This window comes from Microcaecilia unicolor, chromosome 5 (genome assembly GCF_901765095.1).
Source record: "Microcaecilia unicolor chromosome 5, aMicUni1.1, whole genome shotgun sequence".
NCBI classification, from domain to species: domain Eukaryota; kingdom Metazoa; phylum Chordata; class Amphibia; order Gymnophiona; family Siphonopidae; genus Microcaecilia; species Microcaecilia unicolor.
In genome coordinates, this window is record NC_044035.1 from 57,870,155 (window position 1) to 57,893,365 (window position 23,211).

At 41.2% G+C, this 23,211-nt stretch overlaps 3 protein-coding genes across 8 annotated transcripts in view; 2 read left to right on the plus strand and 1 right to left on the minus strand.

The window, feature by feature from the left end:
* The window catches only part of ABCC2 (ATP binding cassette subfamily C member 2), a 143,184-nt gene extending 131,136 nt beyond the window's left edge, over window positions 1-12,048 (plus strand). Inside the window, exons 27-32 of the mRNA XM_030202930.1 lie at window positions 119-220; window positions 3,312-3,455; window positions 6,309-6,467; window positions 10,569-10,735; window positions 10,862-11,056; window positions 11,342-12,048. Coding sequence (XP_030058790.1) covers window positions 119-220; window positions 3,312-3,455; window positions 6,309-6,467; window positions 10,569-10,735; window positions 10,862-11,056; window positions 11,342-11,528 — 954 coding nt within the window. The 3' untranslated portion in view covers window positions 11,529-12,048. The remainder of the gene's footprint in view (window positions 1-118; window positions 221-3,311; window positions 3,456-6,308; window positions 6,468-10,568; window positions 10,736-10,861; window positions 11,057-11,341) is intronic.
* ALDH18A1 (aldehyde dehydrogenase 18 family member A1) overlaps window positions 1-23,211 on the plus strand; it is a 948,333-nt gene that overhangs the window by 206,598 nt on the left and 718,524 nt on the right. The window lies entirely within an intron of this gene.
* The window catches only part of DNMBP (dynamin binding protein), a 226,898-nt gene continuing 220,296 nt past the window's right edge, over window positions 16,610-23,211 (minus strand). For all 6 annotated transcript variants that reach the window (XM_030202924.1, XM_030202923.1, XM_030202929.1 and 3 more), the window contains one exon: window positions 16,610-18,376. In XM_030202924.1, coding sequence (XP_030058784.1) covers window positions 18,191-18,376 — 186 coding nt within the window. In that variant the 3' untranslated portion in view covers window positions 16,610-18,190. The remainder of the gene's footprint in view (window positions 18,377-23,211) is intronic.

The window sequence follows — 23,211 nt, forward strand, 5'->3', positions numbered from 1 at the left end:
GCCCCCAGCCGTATAGTAGAGCAGAGTTAAACTTACTGCAGCGTCACTGATTTCATCAACTTGTATGCACTGTGAAAAAAAGCTAATCACAAACACATTTCTTTTCTGGTTCTGACAGATAACCCAGACCTTGAACTGGCTGGTGAGAATGACTTCAGAACTTGAGACCAACATTGTTGCTGTGGAGAGAGTGGATGAGTACATCAATGTGGAGAATGAGGTGGGAAATGAGATGGTACAGAGAGAAAAAGAACAAAGCATTATTACCTACTAGTAAAAAAGCCCTGTTTCTGATGCAAATGAAACGGGGGGGGGGGGGGGGGGGGGGGGGGGGGGGGCTAGCAATGTTTTCTTCTGTGTGCATGTGGGAGTGTGTGTGTCCCTGCCCTCTGGCCTCTCTCCCCTCCCCCCTCTGAGTCCTTCACTGTTACAGAGCCAGCGATTTGATTTCGTGCTCTGCTGTTTTCCTTCACTGACTGTGTTACAGAGAAGGCGGGGCAGACACTCATAGGGAAACCGGATATCTCGCCCCCTTCACACTTCCGGCTGGAGGCTTCATAGAACGTTGGTGTTGCTTTTTATATAGAGAGATAATCCAAATTCAGTAGCATCACTGTTATGAAACTTCTAGTTATAAAAAGAAAATGGAAAAAAAATGTCCATGATTGAAAGTTACAAATATGATCCTACTAGCAGCATAAGGATCCCGGTTATTTGGCTTATATTTAAGATGCTGTAAAGCACAGTTATTTAAAATCTTTACATAGAAACAAAGACCATATGGCCTATCCAGTCTGCCCATCCAGGCCATCTATTCTCCCTATCAATTCCTTAGAAATCCTATGTACTTGTCCCAAGCTCTATTGAATTCAGATACTATTTTTGTCTCCACCACTTCCACTGGGAGGCCATTCCACAAATTCACCACCCTTTCCATGAAAAATATTTCCTCAGGTTACTTCTGTCTATCCCCTTTCACCTTCATCCTATGTTCCCTCATTCCAGAGCTTCCTTTCAATGAAAGAGGCTCGTCCCCTGTGCATTTATGCCGCATAGGTATTTAAATGTCTCTGTCATATCTCTCCTCTTCCACCTTTCTTCCAAAGAATACATATTGAGATCTTTAAGTCTGTCCCCATACACTTTATGACAAAGACCATAGACCATTTTAGTAGCCACCTTCTGGACTGGCTCCATTCTGTTTATATCTTTTTGAAGGTGCAGTCACCAGAATTGTACACAATATTCTAAATGAGGTCTCATTAGAGTCTTATACAGGGGCATCATCACCTCCTTTTTCCCACTGGCCATTCCTCTCCCTATGCACCAAGCATCCTTCTAACTTTTGCCGTCGCCTTTTCTGTTTGGCCACCTTAAGATCATCACATATGATCATACCTAAGTCCTGCTCCTCTTTCGTGCACAAAACTTCTTCACCCCCCTAAACTGTACCATTCCCTTGGGCTTTTGTAGCCCAAATGCATGACCCTGCATTTTTGAGCATTAAATCTAAGCTGCCAAATTCCAGACCATTCCTCTAGCTTTGCTAAGTCCTTCCTCATGTTTTCCACACCATCAGAGGTGTCTACCTTATTGCAGACTTTGATATCATCCGCAAAGAGGCAAACCTTATCAGACATCCCTTCAGCAATATCGCTTACAAAAATGTTAAAAAGAACCAGCCCAAAAACCAAACCTTGCTGGTAACATCCTTTTCCTCAGAATGAGCTCCATTTATCACTACTCTCTGTTGCCTTCCACTCAATCAGGTCCTAAACCAGTCAATCACTTTAGGGCCCACACCGAGGGCACTTGGTTTATTTATTAGTCATCTATGCGGAACTACATTAGAGGCTTTGCTAAAATCTAAATCCACAATGTCTAGTACTGTCCATCGATCCAACTCTCTGGTGACCCAATCAAAGAAATTAATTGCATATACCTGAAAAGACCTGCATCTAGTGAAATCATGTTGCCTTTGATCCTGTAAGCCATTGGATTCAAAAAACTTTACTATTCTTTGCAGTGCCGTAGTGAGGGCGGCTGACACCCCGGGCGGGTCGCCGCTGCGCACCCCCCCTGGGTGCAGCAAGACGCACCCCCCTCGGTGCGCGCACCCTCCCCCCTCCAGCGTGCACCCCCCCTCCCCAGAGCGGATTCTTACTGCCATAGAAAGCGAGGGACGGGCGGGAGGGCCGATTCGCCCCGAGTGCACGTCGCTGGGAGCTGCGTCGGCTCCACTGGTTCCCTGCTCTCTCTACCCCGGAACAGGAAGTAACTTGTTCCGGGGCAGAGAGCAGGGAACCAGCGGAGCCGACACCCCCCCCCCCCCCAGCGGCGTGCACCCGGGGCAGACCACCCCACCCCCCCCCTCCTATGCCACGATTCTTTGCTTTAAAAAGTGTTTCTATTAATTTACTTATTCCAGAAGTCAGACTTACTGGCCTGTAGTTCCCAACCTTTTCCTTACTTCTGTTTTTGTGGAGAGGGACCATATCTGCTCTTCTCCAATCCTCTGAGACCACTTTGACTCTAGAGAAGGCATTGAAAGGTCAGTCAGTGGAGCCACTAGAACTTCCCTAAGTTCCCTCAGTACCCTTGGATGTTTGCCATCTGGCCCCATCGATTTATCCACCTTTAGTTTAGTAAGCTCCTCACGAACATAGTCCTCTGGCAGCCATTGCATTAGAAAGGCTATTGCATATCTATCTTTGTAATATCAAGTGTGTTCTTTCATTAAGACCATAAGAATCGCCATACTGGGTCAGACCAACAGTCCATCTAGCCCAGTATCCTGTTTCCAACAGTGACCAATCCGGGTCACAAGTAGCTGGCAGAAATCCAAACTGTAGTAACATTCTAGGCTACCAGTCACAGGGCAAGCAGTGGCTTCCTCATGTCTATCTCAATAGCAGACTATGGACTTTTCCTCCGAAAACTTGTTCAAACCTTTTTTAAACTCAGATATGCTAACCGCTGTTACCACACCCTCTGGCAACAAGTTCCAGAGCTTAACTATTGGTCACATGAAAAAATATTTCTTCCTATTTGTTTTAAAAGTATTTCCATATAACTTCATTGAGTGTCCTCTTGTCTTTGAACTTTTTGAAAGAGTAAAAAATCAATTCACTTTTACCCACTCTACGCCACTCGGGAATTTGTAACTACGTCCGCATGGGATTGTTTATTTTTCTCTATGATGTGTGTGTGTGTATCTATATGTGTATATAATATTAATTTTCCTGTCAGACATGCCACTTTCTTTCCTGAGTTGTGTCAAGTCATTTTTTCTCCTTTATCCACCATTTCAGGCTCCATGGGTGACAAACCAGAGTGTTCCACCAAATTGGCCAGACAAAGGAAAGGTACAGTTTACTGACTACAAAGCTCGATATCGCCCAGAACTGGACTTAGTTATTCATGGGATAACATGTGACATTGACTGTACTGAGAAGGTAAGAAGAAAGTGAACCGGTGCCAAGAGATTCTTGAGTTGTTCCCTTCCTCCCCCACTCCCCCAGAAACAACTGTTGAAATTGAGTGTAACACTGGTTTGACTGTAGAGTTTGTGATCTTTTCGTTTTGAGGAAGTCACATTGGTACAATTTTAAAACTTTTCTTTAATAGTGGTGTATAATCCTTATTTTATGTCAGTGACACTTTAGCACTTTTGTCAACCTTGTTTGATCTTAATATCACAGTAGTAATGATCCCTCCAGATTTTTTTCTCTGTCTGTCTTCCCCATTTTATTTCCAAACCAGCATTTCCATCACAGTGACAGTCTTCAACGGAGAGACAAGCTATGGCCCCCTTTGGAACCCAAGTACATTTGAGATCTGAGATCTGTAAAAGTCACCAAAATTTGTGCGTGCAATTTAATTGAATGAGCTAATTAGCACCAATAATTGGATTTTTAACAAGCAATTATTGACACTAATTGGCATTTATGGTGATCTGAAAAAGGGGGCATCAAAATGGTAGAGTCGTGGGCATTACAGGGGTGTTCCTAAAATTAATGCATGTTATAGAATAATATTCTATTACATATTGTGTTGACATTGTAAGTAGTATACTATGCCATACTTTGTATTGATTTTGAATATTTTTACTGCTGTAATTGTCTATTGCTCATGCTTGATCTATTCTTACTGTACACCGCCTTGAGTGAATTCCTTCAAAAAGGCAGTAAATAAATCCTAATAAATAAATAAATAAATAAAATTAGTTAAATTATAGAATAACAGGGATAAGCGTCTAATTTAGGCGTGTACATTTGCACCATGTTTCAGTTAGTGCAAATGACCACATCTAAAGTTAGGCACAATTCTCGGGCAGAAGTGCTATTCTATAAACCGCGCCTATCTTTAAGCATGACTTATAGAATAGCCCTTTTTTCAGCACCATATAGAGAATCTATCTCTTAATGGGTGTTGTGATTAGGACTCCTTCTTTCCCAGGAATTGTGAATACCGCTTCCACAGCAGAAACGTAGCCAGTTTGAGGGCGCAGGGGGAGCGGAGAGCAGACTGCTGATTGCGCCTGTGCATATTTTAAATGCGACAGATCGCATGAAAAATAGTCACCGTCGCCATCGGAAGTCCGTTTGGGGGAGCGGCCGCTCCCCTGGTGACCTACCTAGCTGTGCCTCTGCTTCACAGCGTTTACAGTCCCAGCAGCAGGGCCTTAAAATTAAAAGCCGTGAAAGTTTAAGGTTTATTATTTTTACATTGCTGAAGTTTACAGTTTAATTGTATCTGTTGCTCCGTGGGCTGAACATGCCACTTTTGACATATTCCATGGTTGCTGAAATGTGCAGTAGGTGGTATTTTGTAGAAACGTATACAAAGCTGCACACTCGGTCCCGGGACAGATTCCTTTCTGTGCGCTGATGTTAGATTTCTAGACAGATCAAAGATTTTTTTTTTATTCATAAATCTAAGAACAGGTTACTAGCCCTTTAAATCAAGAAAGCAAACCAAAGTCTTTGTACAGAAATAGCACCATCTGTGAACATTTTAGCCCTGCATCCTATGGCTCAAGCCTTCATTTACAGTTTCATTTAAAGGGCCAATAATTAAAGGTAAAAAAAAATGCCTAGCTGTAGTTGGTATAAAATGGATAAATCATGCTCTTAAGTCTAGGTGTAAAAACTAAAGGGGAGCTCTCAATCAATGTTCCCTCTAAGTGGAGCTCATGAGCGATTGTTCATACATTTTTAGAAGCGCCACGCACAGATTTTTACATGGTTACTCACAAATTTTTTTTTTGTTCTATATACAGAAATGCATTGCTAATACTGGTGCTCAAAAATGGTTGCTTTATAAAACTTGCTGATCACACGAAAAAAAAATGCGCACACACCAGACCATTCCTTAGAGGAAACATTGCTCTCAATAGAAGCACATAGAAAAAAACTCTATAATTGATTGGGAGAAAGATGAGGTAGATTTTCAAAATGTTCTAACATACTTTGTGCCACATACTGTACGTAAGCATTCCCAAGGGGCATGTTTAGGTCAGGGAAGAAAGCTAGACCTGTGGATTACACACATAGCTGTTTTTCATGTACGATGCTGCACAGAGTAGCCGGTGTGTACATATGTACAAGTACTTTGTACTTGATTTTAGCAGGTATTCAAACATACGATTCAGCTTCCTCAAACTGAACCCTCTTTGGATGTTGTTGCCTTTTGGTTGACTGATGGCTATCGGTGCTACTGAATCACACAGCAATTATGAACGGTGCCCTAAAAGAGCACAAACAAAACCAGAATGGGAAAGGAAGAACCCCTACAGAAGTGTATATAAAAATCATAACGTAGGGATTAGACAATGGCCATCAAAATGAAGAGTCCCAGTGAGAAGGGGCAATCTCAGAGTTTATTAAAGAAAGGTTTGAGTATAGGACTTGACATGGCGTCATGTTTCAGCGAATGACTGCCTGCTTCAGGAGTCAAATAATAGGTAACTTAAGATTGCAGAAGCTTGAGTACAGCAGAACCAGCTTATGTCAGAATCATAGAACGCTATGATTGTAGCAAGCCAAACAAAAAAGCTAATGAAAAGTAATTCTATTTCTGAAAGTTGTGTCGTCATCTAACCAAACCAACATGGTTTTCCCATTGACCTTTTTGTTTGGCTTGCTCCGTATTAAGTCCTGTACTTGAACCTTTCTTCAATAAACTCTGAGAGTGCCACTTCTTGCTGGGATTCTTCTTCTGTTTTGATGGCCGTTGTCTAATCCCAGCCCTAAAAAGCACTGCCCCATTGATACATGGCTCAGTTTTTGGGTAATTCATTTCTCCAGGTGGGCATTGTGGGCAGAACTGGTGCTGGAAAATCCTCCCTCACAAACTGCATTTTTCGGATCATTGAAGCTGCAGGAGGGAAGATTGTGATTGACGGTGTGGACATTTCAACCATTGGCCTCCATGACCTGAGGCAAAGACTGACCATCATACCCCAGGTGAGGGCATTGCTTCCTGTCTGCATTCTTTGCACATGTAGAGACTATGAGCATTCTTTCCAGTACTCATCCTTTACCTTTCTTAGAGATGTCATCAGACAACTCTTAACCTGTTTCAAACCCAATTTAAGCTTCATAGAGTGGAAGAAAAGAACAGTACAATGTGAGACCTATTGTTTTTATGAGTCTCATTGATTGTAATTCAGCCTCCTATTCATGCCTTTTTTCATCAACAATCTTACTTACTTGAGCAGTTTGTTATATTAAACTTTGATATGATTAATTATCTTTACAATGCTACTGTAATACAACATCTGTTAAATCTGTTCCTCTTGAGGGTAATTCTATAACTGGGCACCTCGAGGAAGATGTGCCATGCTGAATGCCAGTTGATAACAGCATCTGTGTGCCAAGATACTGTTATAGAACACTAGTCTAAGTCATCATTGACACGCATAAGGTTAGGAGCAAACAGTTAACGCCAAGTCAATGGCAGGTATAAATGTTCATGCCTAAGCATTACATGATATGCATGTAATGTATAGTATTCTGAGTTACATATGGAATGTACAGACATTCCCATGCACCACTCACATGTACACCCTTCTTGCAGTTACACACTAATGCACTTGCATGCTATCTTATTGAACAGCGCATAGTGTACATATGCATGTAAGTGCCACTTATTTTGGCAAGTATGTGCATATAGTGCATGTAATTACACACATGCAGTCACAGAATTGGCCTATTTGAGTTGTACGCAGCTATCTCTACACATCCTTGCACTTTAAATTAGGAATTGCATTAAGCAGATATGAAAATTAGATTGTGACTTGCATCCTTCTTTAAACCATAAGTCAAAGACGTATCTGTTGTCCCAGGTATCAGTATAAAGGGAGACTAGCTGCTAAAACATATATTTGATGAACTTTGTATAAAAGTTAGCACTAGACATTGTGACAGAACCCACAATGGCAACATCGGGGGTCACAATCCAGTTCAGTTTTCAAGATTTCCACAATGAATATGCATGAGATTGATTTGCATGTACTGCTTCCATTGTATGTGAATAGATCTCATGTATATATTCATTGTCAAAATCTTGGAAACCCCAACTGGGTTGCAGTCCTCAAGGACCATGGTTGCCCAATCCTGATCTAATGGATCTAGCAAGTAGAATCATGACACTGGCCAAGTGAGCGACAGACGTTTGTTCCCTCTTTCTTGCCATATGTGCTCTCTTAACCCCTCAGCTGTGATGATCTTCTCTCAATAATGGGTCTGGATAGAAAGTGCTTTATGGTACCTAATCATTCTGGTTAGTTTCCCGTCCAAGTACTGACTATTAGTACTACTTATCATTTCTATAGTGGTACTAGATCTAAACATATAAGAGACACTCCCTGCTCAACAGAGCTTGCATTTTATTCAAGACAGAAAAGAAGGCCAAATAAGAGATGAAGGAGTTTCATTTATTATGGAAATGGTTAAACCATTTGGTCTTAAACAAGTGAATAAGAAGTTAGTTAAAAGCAGCCTCAAAAGATGAATTTATAGCCAGATTTGAATAGGACCAGAGATGGAGCATGGCATATTGGCTCAGGAAATCTATTTCAGGCATACGTCACAGCATGATGGAAGGAGCACAGTCTTTCGACAGTAGTGGACAGAGGTACAAATAAAAGTGTCTTACCCAACGAATGGCATTCCTAGGAGGGGCATAGAGAGAGATGCTGAGAAACCACAGCATGACTACTCTTGTAAATCAGTAAGGGAAGCTTGAATTATAAACAGAAATAGATGGTAAGCCAATGGAATGACTTGTGAAGAGAGGTTATGTGAGTGTAGCATCACTGGAAGATAAGTCATGCAGCAGAATTTTGAACAGATTGAAGGGGAGAGAGTGAGAAGCAGATTGCAGTAACCTAAGTGGGAGGTGATGAGAGCATGGATAAGGATTTTTAGTAGTGTTTTCAGAAAGGAAGGGAGAGATTTTCATAATGCTTTAGAAAAAGAAACATGTTTTAGCAGTCTGTTGCATATGTGCAGTGAACGAGAGAGAGAGAAGTCAACGATGACCCTAAGTTTATGAGCTGAAGAGACAGGGAGGATGACAGTATTATCCACATAAGTACAGAAAGGGGAGGGGGATAGGAAGCTCAGTCTTTGCCGCCATATTTAGTTTCAGATGACAGTGGGACATCGAGACAATTTCAGACAATCAGGCCTAAATTCCTGGGGAAATTTTTGGCATAGAGAAGTGAAAACCATGAGAGGAGATCAGAGCACCAAAGCAACAAATACATAAGACTGAGAAGAAGTCAAAAGATAGAGCCCTGAGGTACGCTGACTGATAGTGGGATAGCAGTGGAGGAGGATCCACTAGAGAATACACTAAAAGAGCGATTGGGGAGAGAAGAAAACCAAGTTAGAGCAGAGCCCCAAAATCCAAGCGAGGACAGTGTATCAAGGAGTAGGTGGTGATCAACCATGTCAAAAGCAGCAGATAAGTCAAGGAGGATAAGGATTCAGTAAAGGCCCTTGGATCTGGCCAGGAACAGGACACTGGAGGGTTGATTCTGTAGAATGTAGAGGACAAAAGCCAGATTGTAGTGGATTACGAAAGTTGAGTTAGTGGTGGTGAACAGCAAGTTCAAGTAGCTTGGATGCAAAAGGGAGAAGGGAGATGGGATGATAGTTGGAAAGGCAAGTAGGGTCCAGTGTAGGGTTTTTGAGGAGTGGTGTAATCACAGTATGTTTGAAGGCATCAGGAACAGCTGCAGTGGAAAATGTTTTACCAACACAACTTTTTTTTCACAGTTTGTGAAGCAATTCATATTGGGCTCTGGGAACCCAGTACAGGAAACCTCTGATGTACAGAGTGTTCGCTTTTAAAGTACAAAGTGTCCTAATATCAGAATGTTTGACTGTGCCCCTGATGTAGGCATAATTACAACAACTGAATGGCAGGACAGTTGTGATACACACCATTTTCAAAGGTTGCTCCTTCAAATAAAGACATATTTCTAGTCACTGGTTGGTTTAGTCTGCTGTTTCTATTCTTGGACTAATGCCATGTCTGGAACAGCTGTTCTGTTCTCTTCTGGTATCGCATGACTTTCAGCAAGTTTGAACTGCTCATTTTGCCAATATCCTACACTGCTCTCTTAATATTATGAGAACAATGAAAGAGTTTGACCAACATATGACTCAAACTTACAGAGGAGCTCAATGGTGCAGGTAAAAAAGTAGAATATAAATGTGGTGCCAGTAGTAAGACTTTGGTAGGAAGGGGAGCAAGAGTCGGGTGGGGGGCACACTCAGGGTAAAGCCTTCCTTGGGTCCTCATTTCTCATAGTTCCTGATTGATAGTCAAAGGATTTATGCTAACTTATAACATTATGCTCCCAAAATGGCCTCTCTGAAAATTTACTAGGGCTGAATGCCTATCTTTAAACTCAAAATTTCACGAATTCCCAATTTTAGGAGCATAAAAAGTTAATGGCAACAGAAGCAGATTTAGGGTAGGAACAAAGATGATAGGAGTTTAGCAGGCCTACATTTCTAAGCAGAACTTTTAAGTCTGTAATTTAAGATGAATTTTCAGTTGAAAATGGAGTGCAAATTTAGGAGCTCAGTTTTATTTTTTATATCAAGCCCTTAGTACATACTTAGGTTGGTATCCGTCATCTGCACACAGGTCACTTGATCCCAATGATTTGGGACAATGTGTTGCAGACTACTTTCCTGGAACTCCTCCATATCAGGTACAAGCTCCCAATTATTCTTCAGTCTCTGGAGTTTACTCCTTAGGTACATCCTGTACCCTATGGCATTATTATACTCTGCCCCCAGTCTTAGATATGGGTTGCTACATCACTGATAGCACCTGATACTTTGGGAAACCACCCCTTACCAGAAATTTCCCCTTTTTAACATGCTTTTATAGAATCCTAAGGCTATTGACACTTTATTCAGGATCCTTTGCTGTGTTTTGTCCAAAACCTTTAAGGCCTTTATTGCCTATGCCTATATCTAGATAACCAACTCCCCCCCCCCCCCCCCACTATATTTTAAAGCCATTTCTATTGATTTCTGCAGGATCCAGTGTTGTTCTCTGGGACCTTGAGAATGAATTTGGATCCATTTAACAATTACTCTGATGAGGATATCTGGAAGGCACTAGAATTGGCCCACCTGAAACAGTACACCATGGGTCTCCAAGAGAAGCTTCATCATGAAGTGACTGAGGGGGGCGAGAATCTCAGGTAAAGGAAAAGACTGGGTGAAGGATAAGTAAAGTCAGAATAACCAAAATGATTACACTAGATATTCAAGTAGATGCTGCTGGTCTTGTGATAAGGCAATAACTCCTGTTTGTGGTTAACTTGAAGTGTTGGTCAGAGGCAGCTACTGTGTCTTGCACGGGCCCTGCTCCGGAAGTCCAAGATCCTGATCCTAGACGAGGCGACAGCTGCAGTGGATCTCGAAACAGATAATTTGATTCAGATGACGATCCGAAATGAGTTCTCCAACTGCACGATTCTTACTATTGCACATCGACTCCACACAGTCATGGATTACAGCAGGTGAAAGAGCCATCATCTTTCAAAAAGGGGCAGGGGTTAAACCTAGGAAGGTCATCATAGGACTTTAGAAAGGGTTTCCAGTTAGCCACCGTACAGAAACCCTTAAATGAGAAAACAGAGGACTGAAAAAATGGGGTGAGCAACAGATGAACTGCAAGAAAGGTGAGACCAGGCTGAGGGTAGAAAAGAGTCTTCTGTATTTTACACCCAGGATGACATTACCTTTAGACAGGAAAGTAGAATTGCTCGTCAAAATCTGAAACTGTTTATTTTTCTGGTTTTCAGAGTTATGGTGCTAGATGCTGGAAAAGTTGTGGAATTTGACAGTCCTGAAAAACTCCTCCAGCAGCAGGGACCTTTCTCCTCCATGGCAAAGGATGCTGGCATTGTGAGCTCAGAAACCACAGAACCATATAGTACTTTCATTTTGTATGATTCTTCAGCTCAAAATAATGGTGCAGTACGGCTGTGAAGCCAATTCTAGGAAGGCGGCTTTCCAGGGATTAAGAAAGAACATGGTCATCGCCTTCTTTCATTCTCTGGATCCATGACTTCGACAAGGGCAAGAAAGGAGATAACAAGGACGTCAATGGTCCTTTTACAACCAGCGACTATGATGTCTCAGGAACTTGTTAAGTGCTGGGCTTATTTCTCAGCCTGTGCTGGCAGATTATCGATTGCCACCCCAGGCTCTTTGCTGGTCTTGCTGAAATCTGCAGGTTGCAATATGGGAAGTGGAAGACCTGGGCTATGAATATGTCTCTTTTTCAGCAGTAGTTAAAAGTTCTCATTAGTAACTCTTCCTGAAATAAGTATGAGGCCTTGGCTAGATTCTAAGCGTAACATCCATAGATCTGGACAGCCTACCTCATCCTACTTTGAGGTATGTCAATTTGGTAGCAAGCATTTAGGGAGAAATTTTATATGGCACCTAGAAAATATGTGCTGAATAAATTTCTGCCTAAGCATATTCTGTAAGTGGTGCCTATATTTAGGCGCGGTATAGAGAATATGCTTAGTTGATATCACAGTGCCTAAAATTACACGCCTCAATTTACACCAACAAAAACGTGGCATAAATCCTGGCACATAGATTTAGGCGAATTGGGCCATATTCTACTATGTGTGCCATTAAGAATGCTGATTCGCTTGTTAAGCCAATTAAGTTATGTGCGTTGTTACAGAATACGCTTGGATTTTGGTGCTGAATGCTAGGTGGCCTATGTAGAATCCGAGGGTTAGGGTACAATTCTATAACTGGGTGCCCCAAGTTGGGTGCCTAAATGTAGAACTGTGAGCACTAATTTTATAATGGCGTCTGGGCACTCACATTCTGTTATAGAACACCAGCATAAATTGGCATCCATGCACCTCCGTTTAGGCACGCCCACTTAATCCATGTCTATGCCAGGTGTAAATGTGCATGCCTAAATACAGTATGGTGTAACTTATGTGTGTAAATGTTAGACAAGCCCATGCCTCTCCACCTGTGAACACCTGGAGTAGCCTAGTGGTTAGTGCAGCGGACTTTGATTCTGGGGAACTGGGTTTTCAAGTCCCACTGAAACTCTGGGCAAGTCACTTAATCCTCCATTGCCCCAGGTACAAATACGTACCTGTATATACCATGTAAACCGCTTTGAATATAGTTGCAAAAACAAAAACACGGAAAGGCGGTATATCAAGTCCCATTCCCTTTCCCTTTGCATTTATGTGCAGAGATGTGCACTAAACTTGAGGATACTGCTTAGTGCCTAACTGTAACAGCTGTGTGTGTTATGTGCTTGAAATTTTAAGCACCAGGTTAGAGAATGAGGGGCTCAGTTCCATTAATGCACTGTAACAATTTTGCTTGTGTAAAGTCAACTTAACAGATGTAAATCTATCAACATGTGCAAAGCTGAATAACATACATTAAACATTTTTATTAATAAATGAGCCAAAAAGGAAAGAAAATTAGGAAGAAGTCCAAAAATGAACATTGTTGCATGACCATTCCTTATTCTTGAATAGAAAATGTGTTCATTGTTTTTTTTAAGGGCTGCTCTATATACTTGGGTAGGCAGTTTGAAAATTCCCCACAGTGTGCAAAGGATTTGAAAGTGAAAAGTATAAAGTGCCAGTGCCAAATTTCTGACGAAAATCATGTAGGTTTGAAATGCAATCCAAGCATATTATTTTTTCATTCCACACTAAACACGCCCCTGGGAATAACACCCCCCCCCCCCCCCCCCCCCCAGCTACAGGTGCACACACTATGGAACCTCTCATGTATTTTTATCTGAAATGAGTGAGGGAAATATGCAAACAAGGGCTTTGAAAAATGAAATATAAACGTATGAAGTACTTTTCATTACAACAATGTAATCATAAGGTATGAGCAATGCAACACTGTATATTGTGACAGTAATTAGAAAGGAAAGATAAATGTGCAGGTTTCATGGAGTCAGCTCACTCCTGTCCCCCCAATGACACAGGGGAAGAAAAGAAAGCTGGGCCACTCACCCTTTACAGTGGTAAAACTGTGTTTCCCAACTCAGTGCTCAGGCACACTTAGCCAGTCTATTTTTTGACAGCCACAATTTATTTTTTTATTTTTTTGTTACATTTGTACCCCGTGCTTTCCCACTCATGGCAGGCTCAATGCGGCTTACATATACAGGTACTTATTTGTACCTGGGGCAATGGAGGGTTAAGTGACTTGCCCAGAGTCACAAGGAGCTGCCTGTGCCTGGCCCTTGCAGATCATCAATGTGGCCGCGCAGGCTTCTGCTTCTGTGAGTCTGACGTCCTGCACGTACGTGCAGGACATCAGACTCACAGAAACAGAAGCCTGCGCAGCTTTCTACATGGAATGTTGCTAGTGGAATAGCAACATTCCATGTAGAATCTCCAATAGTAGCAACATTCCATGTTGTTGTTACATTTGTACCCCGCGCTTTCCCACTCATGGCAGGCTCAATGCTTCTTACATGGGGCAATGGAGGGTTAAGTGACTTGCCCAGAGTCACAAGGAGCTGCCTGTGCCTGGCCCTTGCAGATCATCAATGTGGCCGCGCAGGCTTCTGCTTCTGTGAGTCTGACGTCCTGCACGTACGTGCAGGACGTCAGACTCACAGAAACAGAAGCCTGCGCAGCCTTCTACATGGAATGTTGCTAGTGGAATAGCTCCAAAGATAAGAACTGTGTGTGTGCAAACAGCTATTCTATAAAATAATTCTATTATATTTTTAATTTTTAGGTTTTTATTTATATATATATTTTTACATTTTTTAGGAGCCCTCGGAAAATACCACTTTAAGGCAACTTCATTGTTTTTTGCCTGGTGGCATAGTCTCTCTTCATTGGGTCTTCCCTTTATGTGACTATTTATAAATGCTGTTGCAAACATTCACTACAAAGTGCTCAAAATATATACGTGCTCTGAATGAAAAATAAATAAAATGAAAAACTTGAACTTATCTTAAATGCCACTACATATCACTTGCTGTTGGAGTCCAGTTAGGCTTCCCCTAAAATTGCGCCCGACGCCGCGGGTTTCACTGCTTTCATCAGGGACTCGGGTTAGAATGGCCCGCTTTGAATTCCCAACAGTCTGTGCACGCCGCATTTATAAATAGTCACATAAAGGGAAGACCCAATGAAGAGAGACTATGCCACCAGGCAAAAAACAATGAAGTTGCCTTAAAGTGGTATTTTCCGAGGGCTCCTAAAAAATGTAAAAATATATATATAAATAAAAACCTAAAAATTAAAAATATAATAGAATTATTTTATAGAATAGCTGTTTGCACACACACAGTTCTTATCTTTGGATTTGTGAAAAGCGTGATTATATTTACCAAAGATTTTGTAGTGTGGAGACTTTAGTGGTTTCAGCTAGTGGAATAGCAACATTCCATGTAGAATCTCCAATAGTAGCAACATTCCATGTTGTTGTTACATTTGTACCCCGCGCTTTCCCACTCATGGCAGGCTCAATGCGGCTTACATGGGGCAATGGAGGGTTAAGTGACTTGCCCAGAGTCACAAGAAGCTGCCTGTGCCTGAAGTGGGAATCGAACTCAGTTCCTCAGGACCAGAGTCCACCACCCTAACCACTAGGCCACTCCTCCACTCCAATGAATATGCATGAGGTAAATTTGCATAGACAGGGTCTTCAGCCTATACAAATCCATCTCATGCATATTTATCACTGGTATCTTAAAAATCCAGACTGGAGGGTAGGCTTGGGATGAAGCTACAACATTCAGCTAAAGTTTACCCCTTTTTTTTTCAGTTTAGCACAAAGGCAATAGTGAACACTTTTACAGAAGTGATATTTTATACATACTTATAGACAATAATACTGGATTTAATATTGATGGGCTGAGGATTAAAATATAGAGCCTCGGAGGGATTTGCAAGATTTGTTAACCTGCTCTTTTTGCTCATGATGATTTCTGATGGTCTGTCATTCACCTTTCTACATATTTACTGTGGTTTTTGTTATAGTGAGTTGACTGTTACCTGGGATTTTCTTTGTTTTTACATCAGTGGTTACACAAACCAGTTCAGGTTCCACTGCTGTTTTTAAATAAATTCACTGCATATTATTGACATGACCCAGATTAAAGAAATTCAAGCCCTGGTTTAGTCTTCTGTGATTACACAGCTCCTGCTCACTTTCTATATAAAAATACTTTAAAGTCTATTTTGTATTTTTTTTCTTTCTTTTATTTAAAAATATTTCTATACCTCCTGTCTACAATTCTAAGTGGTGTACAAAGCAAAACAAGAAATAACAATGGTTAATGCAGCAACAAATTCAGTATTGTGTTGGAAATTCTAATGAAGAGAATCAAGACAACTCACCATTAGCTGATTGTTCGGGTTTGACTTTGGAAATGTTGCAGAGGCCTTCACATCCTTCTCTTCCCCCTTCCCCCAGTTCTAATTTTGGGCTACTTGGGGAAGAAGTGTATGCTAGTTATGCTACAGTCCTGGACACCAGAAGGATGTTATCAAATTAAGTCTATTCAACACCAGCAGGCTCCAGTAGCCTCACTACATTATTCAAGTCAAGATCTGTTCGAATTTCACTTGTTCTGAATTGTCAGTTGAAGCGCACATAGGATACCCACCTTTGGCTGGCTTGGTTTAAAACAGACCCCAGACCACCACTAGCTCTTACTCAAATCTGGGCTTTGATAGATCCAAGCTGAACAGATAATTGCTAGTCTTCATGTCTCTGATGTATTGGACTAGTCTTCCAAGTTGCTAGTGTCTTATTTGCTTGGATGATGTTTCCATAAGTAGGAAATGCTATGCACGTCAACTCCTGAATGTGGTGACATGCAAACAGGAGGAACAAAGTTGGCACTATTTCCTCACTCACTTTTCTAACAGAGACCAACCCCTGTACTGTATAACACCAGTGGTTCCCAAACCTGGTCCTGGAGGCACCCCAGCCAGTCAGGTTTTCAGGATATCCACAATGAATATTCATGAGAGAGCTTTGCATGCAGTGGAGGTAGTGCATGCAAATCTCTCTCATGAATATTCATTGTGGACATCCTGAAAACCTGACTGGCTGGGGTGCCTCCAGGACCAGGTTTGGGAACCACTGGTATACACACATTAAATTAACAATAAAAAGTCCTACTCTGATTAAATTTCTTTTTAAGAAAGCTTATATATCCTGTAAAAAAATAACTTCCAAAAAAAATAATAAAACATAAAACACAGCAAAGTCCAAAAAACTTAAGAGTGCTCATTAGAGCAGTTAAAGTTGAATCGCTGTCTGAGCGGCCAACAATGACAGGATGTTGAATGTCTAATCATTCAATGTGGTGCCTGAATCCCAACAGCTGCACTGAACATGGCGTAGGGTGTTCCTGCGTCTTTGCTAGCAGCTGGCTGTGCAGTGATTTATGTTGTCTCCTATAGGAGCAGGAGAAATACCCCTATTCCAGTGGGCACGTTGTCCAGCTTCTACTTCTCCAGCTCAGGGACTACTGTGCTTCATTTTAGGTCAAAGGATCTTTGGTTTCATACAGGCTTTTCTTGGCTGCTTGGCCTCTGAGAAAGTTTGGAAAAACTAATTTATAGCAGTAGACTTATTGCTTTTAATACTGTACAGAAGTGATTAAAAAAAAAAAATACACATGCACAAAATAAGTATAAGCACAGAGGAACATCAAACTGGCATTCAGTTGAAAACATATTTAACTTGCCCACACTGCGAAATTTGAAAATAGACCAAACTTGAAGTGAGAAGAAAAGCTTTTCTGTAGTGTCCCAGGCTATGGAGACAGATCTCTTTTTTTGTTTTGAACATTGGAGCTGGTCCTTTTGGAGGCATAGATCAAGGGGGTTGCATCTCTAGGTGACATTCCTCAGAATGAAGATGATTTTCCTCTCCCAACAGATGCCTTTTGTGTTCCCTATCTTGATCACAGCACTGGGCATGGCTCTGCTGAGAACTTGGAGCAGAATTTACCATGGCACACTGCAGGTTTGAAATTTATGTTCCTACCTTTACCAAAGAAAAATTACATTCATTTCAAAAAGGCAATTCAGATTAAACCAAGGACATATTTCAAATGAGGGTTAACATTCAAGCAAATCAGAAGACCCTGAAACCGTCATGAGAGATTCTGGAGGGAAATTTGTTCTAGGTGGGACCTCTTTCAAGATTGCTGAGGAAACTTGCAAGCAAGTAGTTCCATGGCTGAAGCGCTGACAGCCAGTTGAGCCACTGACCTGGATGGCGTGCGTGAAGTAATGCTACCATTACACGTGTCCTTTAAGAAGTCCATGGCTGCTGTAAGTCTGCTTCCCACCAGGCTAGGGGAGTCTGGTCACACAAGCCCAACAGAGGATATTAAGTTAACACTCTCCTTCCCTCTACATTCTTTACATGGTAAAGGATCAGAGAGTTGCAAGAGATGACGGGAATGAGGCTATTTTAAACACTGAAATACTTCTAAATTTTAAAAAAAACAAACCTTTCAAGTCATTTCAGCAGCATAAGAAATACTTTAAGGGCCTCAAACATTTAATTAAGTCCAAATGAAAATAAGGCACCAAAGTTTGTTCAACACTTGGCTAAAGACGCTGGTGTGTATTTGTTCATTTGCAAGCACTGCCAGGTCACGTGTATTCCGTCTTTCGGATGTAATTGGATGGAACATAGCCCCGCCTTCCATCCACTTCAACCAACCACCATTCTTTATTTCCAGTCACATCTTCAAACTCTAGAATCTTGAGTCTCTGATTGGCTGAGACACTGAGTTCATTTGTGCAGCGGGCCACGAATGGGTAAACGGCGTAATAAACCTGCAAAGGAGAAGCACAGGAACAGGGGAAGAATTACTAGTGTACTTAATGCCTCACAATGCTAGTTATTTCAATACTGTGGCAAGACAAAAGTGACATTCAACAGACTCTCCTGGAGAGATGCTCTATAGTCTGTCTCTACCCCTGTGGCAGCTCGAGGGTAAATCCTGCAGGAAAAGAGTTACAAATTCTGCAACAAAGGGTCTCAAATTCTGTGGCACACATACACAGAAGTACACATTAATAAATGTTATAAAGTTAAGTCATGTGCTGACATTTCTTGGGTGTCTAGATAATTTATTTGGGGAAAAGGGATTCTAGTTGAGAGATAGGTCAGGGAAAGGATAGAAAGACAGAGCTGGGAAAAGGGAAATGAAGGAAGAATCTCAGAGAACAGGAGATAGAAGGAGGTGGTGGCGATGGGGGAGGTGAGCAGAGCAAATGGGGATCCAGTACAAGGCGAAGGAAGGAGCGCCCACTTTCTCAAACCCCAAACCCTTTCAGTCCCTCATTCTCACCCACATCCCCTGTGATCCCCTCACAGCCTGCATCTTTTCAATTATGTTACTCACACACTCCCTAAATAAAGCACCTTCTTCCTGATCCTCTCTCACCATCTCCCTTTCATTCCTGCTGCTGAAACACACCCTCTTCCATCTTCAATAATCTAAAACCACAAGAAGTGACACCTTGTGTCACTTCCTCCTCCCCTGCAGCCTGGGGCCTGAGTGTCACAATGGTGCACTCTGTAGAATATCGATTAAAAGTGCAACAATTTCTTTGCTCTGTATGGAGGCTTTTGAGAGTCTCATGCATTTGCTACGCATTTAGGGAAAGGGGATGGGATTTGATATACTGCCTTTCTATGGTTACAATCAAAGCGGTTTACATATTATATTTAGGTACTTATTTTGTACCTGGGGCAATGGAGGGTTAAGTGATTTGCCCAGAACCACAAGAAGCTGCAGTGGGAACTGAACCCAGTTTGCACTAACCATTAGGTCACTCCTCTTGGCTTCTTGGAGGCTTTTCCATAGGTCAGGTTCTCTCAGGTTTTATTCAGGCTTCTAGAAACCAGAAGGCCCAGTCAACTGAATCTTCCAAGTGGTTTAATACTGGCATTTTTCACATTGATTACAGTCCACATAAAGAGAACTATGGGGGCCATTTCCATTGGGAGGCCCAGCAACAAAGCAACCTCTCTCTGAAAACTGGCAAAAGTTACTCCAGTACAAAAGTATCTTGCTCCGAGTACATTGGTGGATGAACTATGCACAACTTTAACGTGTGTGCTGGTCCCTTCTCCCTGCCTCCAGAAATGCCCATCTTTAAGGCAGCTAAATATAGCTACTCAATACGGGACAATTTTCAAAACTCTTTAGCTAGCTGCTGGCTAATTATGTTTACTTATATAAGTGCAAAGACAGACAGACACCAAGGAAGATGACAGAGCAATACAATTTACAAAGCAATACAATTTTATGCTTTATAATGGGCTACAAAACCCAGATCTTTGTTAAGTCCTGTCTGGTGGGTGTCAAAATAGTTGATCATTCTGACTTCAAAGTTGCACATTGGGAAGAACAACACTGCTCTGTCACCTTCCTGTCTCCCTGACTCTCACTTATCCACCCCATCCTGTTAGACTGTCACTGAAATGCTTTCATGTTTCACTCATATATACTGTCATCTACCAACATTTGCTTATTTCCGATCTGGCGAAGAAGGGCAACCTTCGAAAGCTAATCAAGAAATGTATTAAGTTATGTCCAATACAAAAGGTATCATCTTCTTTTCTTTTCCATGTTTTATTTTGTTTTATTTCTATTGATTAAGATTGTTGAGGAAACTTGCAAGCAAGTAGTTCCATGGCTGAAGTGCTGACAGCCAGTTGAGCCACTGACCTGGATGGCGTGCGTAAAGTAATGCTACCGTTGCACGTGTCCTTTAAGAAGTCCATGGCTTTAAGAAGTCTTATGCCAGTGAAAGAGCCGACATAAATGCTGAAGACAGATGAGTAATCTGCAGCACTCTATAAATTATGCGTGGAACTGCAAGTCCCACCCAGACTCTGCTTTTCTGTAGACCCACCTTAAGATATTCGCTTTTTTAGAGGGTGGGATTGTTTGGCATTGTGCTCACACATGCACATATACAGGGTGAGGCAAAAAGAAAAAGAAAAAAAAAAAAACCAACCAACCAACCAACCCCCCCCACCTAGAGTTTTTTGCTGTTTTCTCAGCAACTGCTTGGAACTTCAACGTGAAATTTTACAGCTTTATTTTTTGTTACTATCTACGTATATGCGCCAAGTGTAATGAGATTATCTTAAGTTACAGACTTTTTAGCGTGGCCACCCAATGATTTTTGCATGTTCAAAAATGTTTCCACTGTAAACCTACCTTCATTTGAAAAAATACACCAGGGTACCAGCTTACTGTTAACGACTTCACAGTGACTTTTGTAAACAATAATCTGAATTTGAATAATTTGCATTTGATAATATGATAATTTACAGATAATTTCTTTAAAAGCTTTTCGGATTGGAATGGAAATCATGGGCAAGGTGCCAGCAGATGATCTGGGACAACTAGCCACAAGGGCATTAAGAACTTCCCAAAGCGACTGAAAGCCTGTGTTAAAGCTGGAGGTGGATACTGAGCATTCACAGTGACTGCAAAATTCTGACACATTGTTAATTGTATGGTTTGAATGAAGGTCTTTTACTGTGTTTTAGCGTGAACATTTTTTGCCTACAAAAACTAATAGGTAGTAATGCTAAAATGTCAGTAAGATCAACATAGCTTAAAAATAATTAAATATTGTTTAATAGTAATATGTAAGCACGATAACTAAATAAAGTACATAAAATTTCTCGTTGAAATTCAAAGCAGTTGCTTAGAAAACTGCAAAAAAAACCTGTAAGGGGTTACTTTTTTTTGCCTCACCCTCTTACCCTTATTCTAATGATTTCTGCACATAACTGATACATAAATGCTACCACGTACTTTTACAGAATTCCCCCTCCCCTCATGAGAGTTAAGTGCAGCACGATGCACGTCACATTATTGCTTTTTTTTTTTTTTTTTTTACCAACTATTTAACAAAATCACCAAACAATTCCGTTTTGGCCCAAATATGAATTACTTCCAATCCCCCTTTTGCAAGGGTTTAATTCCATATGCCATGATGGGGTTAGGGAGGCACCTATCATTGCTCTTAATACAGTATTCAGTGGAGATAGCTAACCTCAGGCCCTGAACTATTTGACAAAACACCTGGAAAAGCTTGTGCAGTGGCCACCTCTGCTGGATCAATATTCCAAAGGACGTCTATGATTAATTTATAACATTGCACAGAGAAGTCCTTTATTTTCAAATTCCTGTCACTCTGAATGAGTGACTTTTTACAGTACAGCCAAAAATGATACAGACCTGGCAAGGTCTTAGACAGTGTGCCAGGATAGGGCCAAACGTTATCCAGATAACATATCACTTACATAAACCACTTTGTTTTGTAGTAAAGTGGTATATTACATTTTAATAAACATAAACATATGAACCAACTGTTTAAATGTCTGACATGCACCTAAGTGTATGTTTACCAGTGAAAATATCATTTGGGTGCCTAAGCAGTATTCTACAAATAGGCACTAAAATGGCATAGTGACACAGTAGATGACGGCAGATAAGGGTACACCATCCAGCATACCCAACAAGATAAACTCATAGTATAATCTTGATTTGTCCTTTTCAAGATTAGCCCGTAGAAGTCTGCCTGGCACTGACCTATCTGACATTCGGGGCTGGAAGTGAAGGACCGCACAGCCTAGAGCACCAATCCATTGAGCACCACTTCATAAAGATAAGAAGAATTGTGTACTTTGGATACTGCATTATGTTCTAGCAGTGATCTACATTTACTAAATCACTGTCGCATTGTGTCTCAGCAGTGATCTTTGTCTACAATATCACTTAGAATATTTTTTGACCATATACATCAGAAGAAGATTCAGATCTGTGGCATTATAGGGTTTTTTGGCCAATGATGATGAGAAGACCATTGGGTCTGTTTAAGCTTCGTGAGATTATCTTTGATCTTGGAGCTCTTTGAGACCATTTCCCTTCAAATTAAGTCAGTTTTCAACTCGTGGATTTTTTGGAATTAGAAAAGGTACAGAGAAGGGTGACAAAAATGATTAAGGGGACAAGAGCTCTATCATATGAGGAAAGGTTAAAGAGGTTAGGGCTCTTCATCTTGGAGAAGAAATGGCTGAGGGGACATATGATAGAGGTCGATAAAATTCTGAGTGGCGTGGAACAGGCAAATGTGACTTAGATGTTACAAAAAGTACAAAGACTAGGGGACACTCTGTGAAACTGCATAGTAATACACATAAAAACAAACATTAAAAAAAAAATGTTTTCACTCAAAGTATAGTTAAGTTCTGGAACTCATTGCTGGAGCCAGTGGTAAAAGCAGTTAATGTATTTAGAAAAAGTTTGGACACGTTCCTGGAGGAAAAGTTCATAAAGCATTATTAAGATAAACCTGGTGAAGGCCACACCTTATCCATGAGAGTAAATAGCATTGAATCTGGCCACTTTTTTGGGGATCCTGTCAGGACTTGGGTGTGTCACTGTTGGAAACAGGATACTGGGTTTGAAGGACCTTTGGTCTGCACCAGTGTGGAAATTCTTATGTTTTTATACACCACTTCACAAACTGGTTAATACGTGAAGAACTCAGCCACAGGCATCACAAAGCACCAGGTGGGCTGTGGCCAGTCAAAGCATGCCCTATCACATGTCTATACTTAATTATATACTTAATTT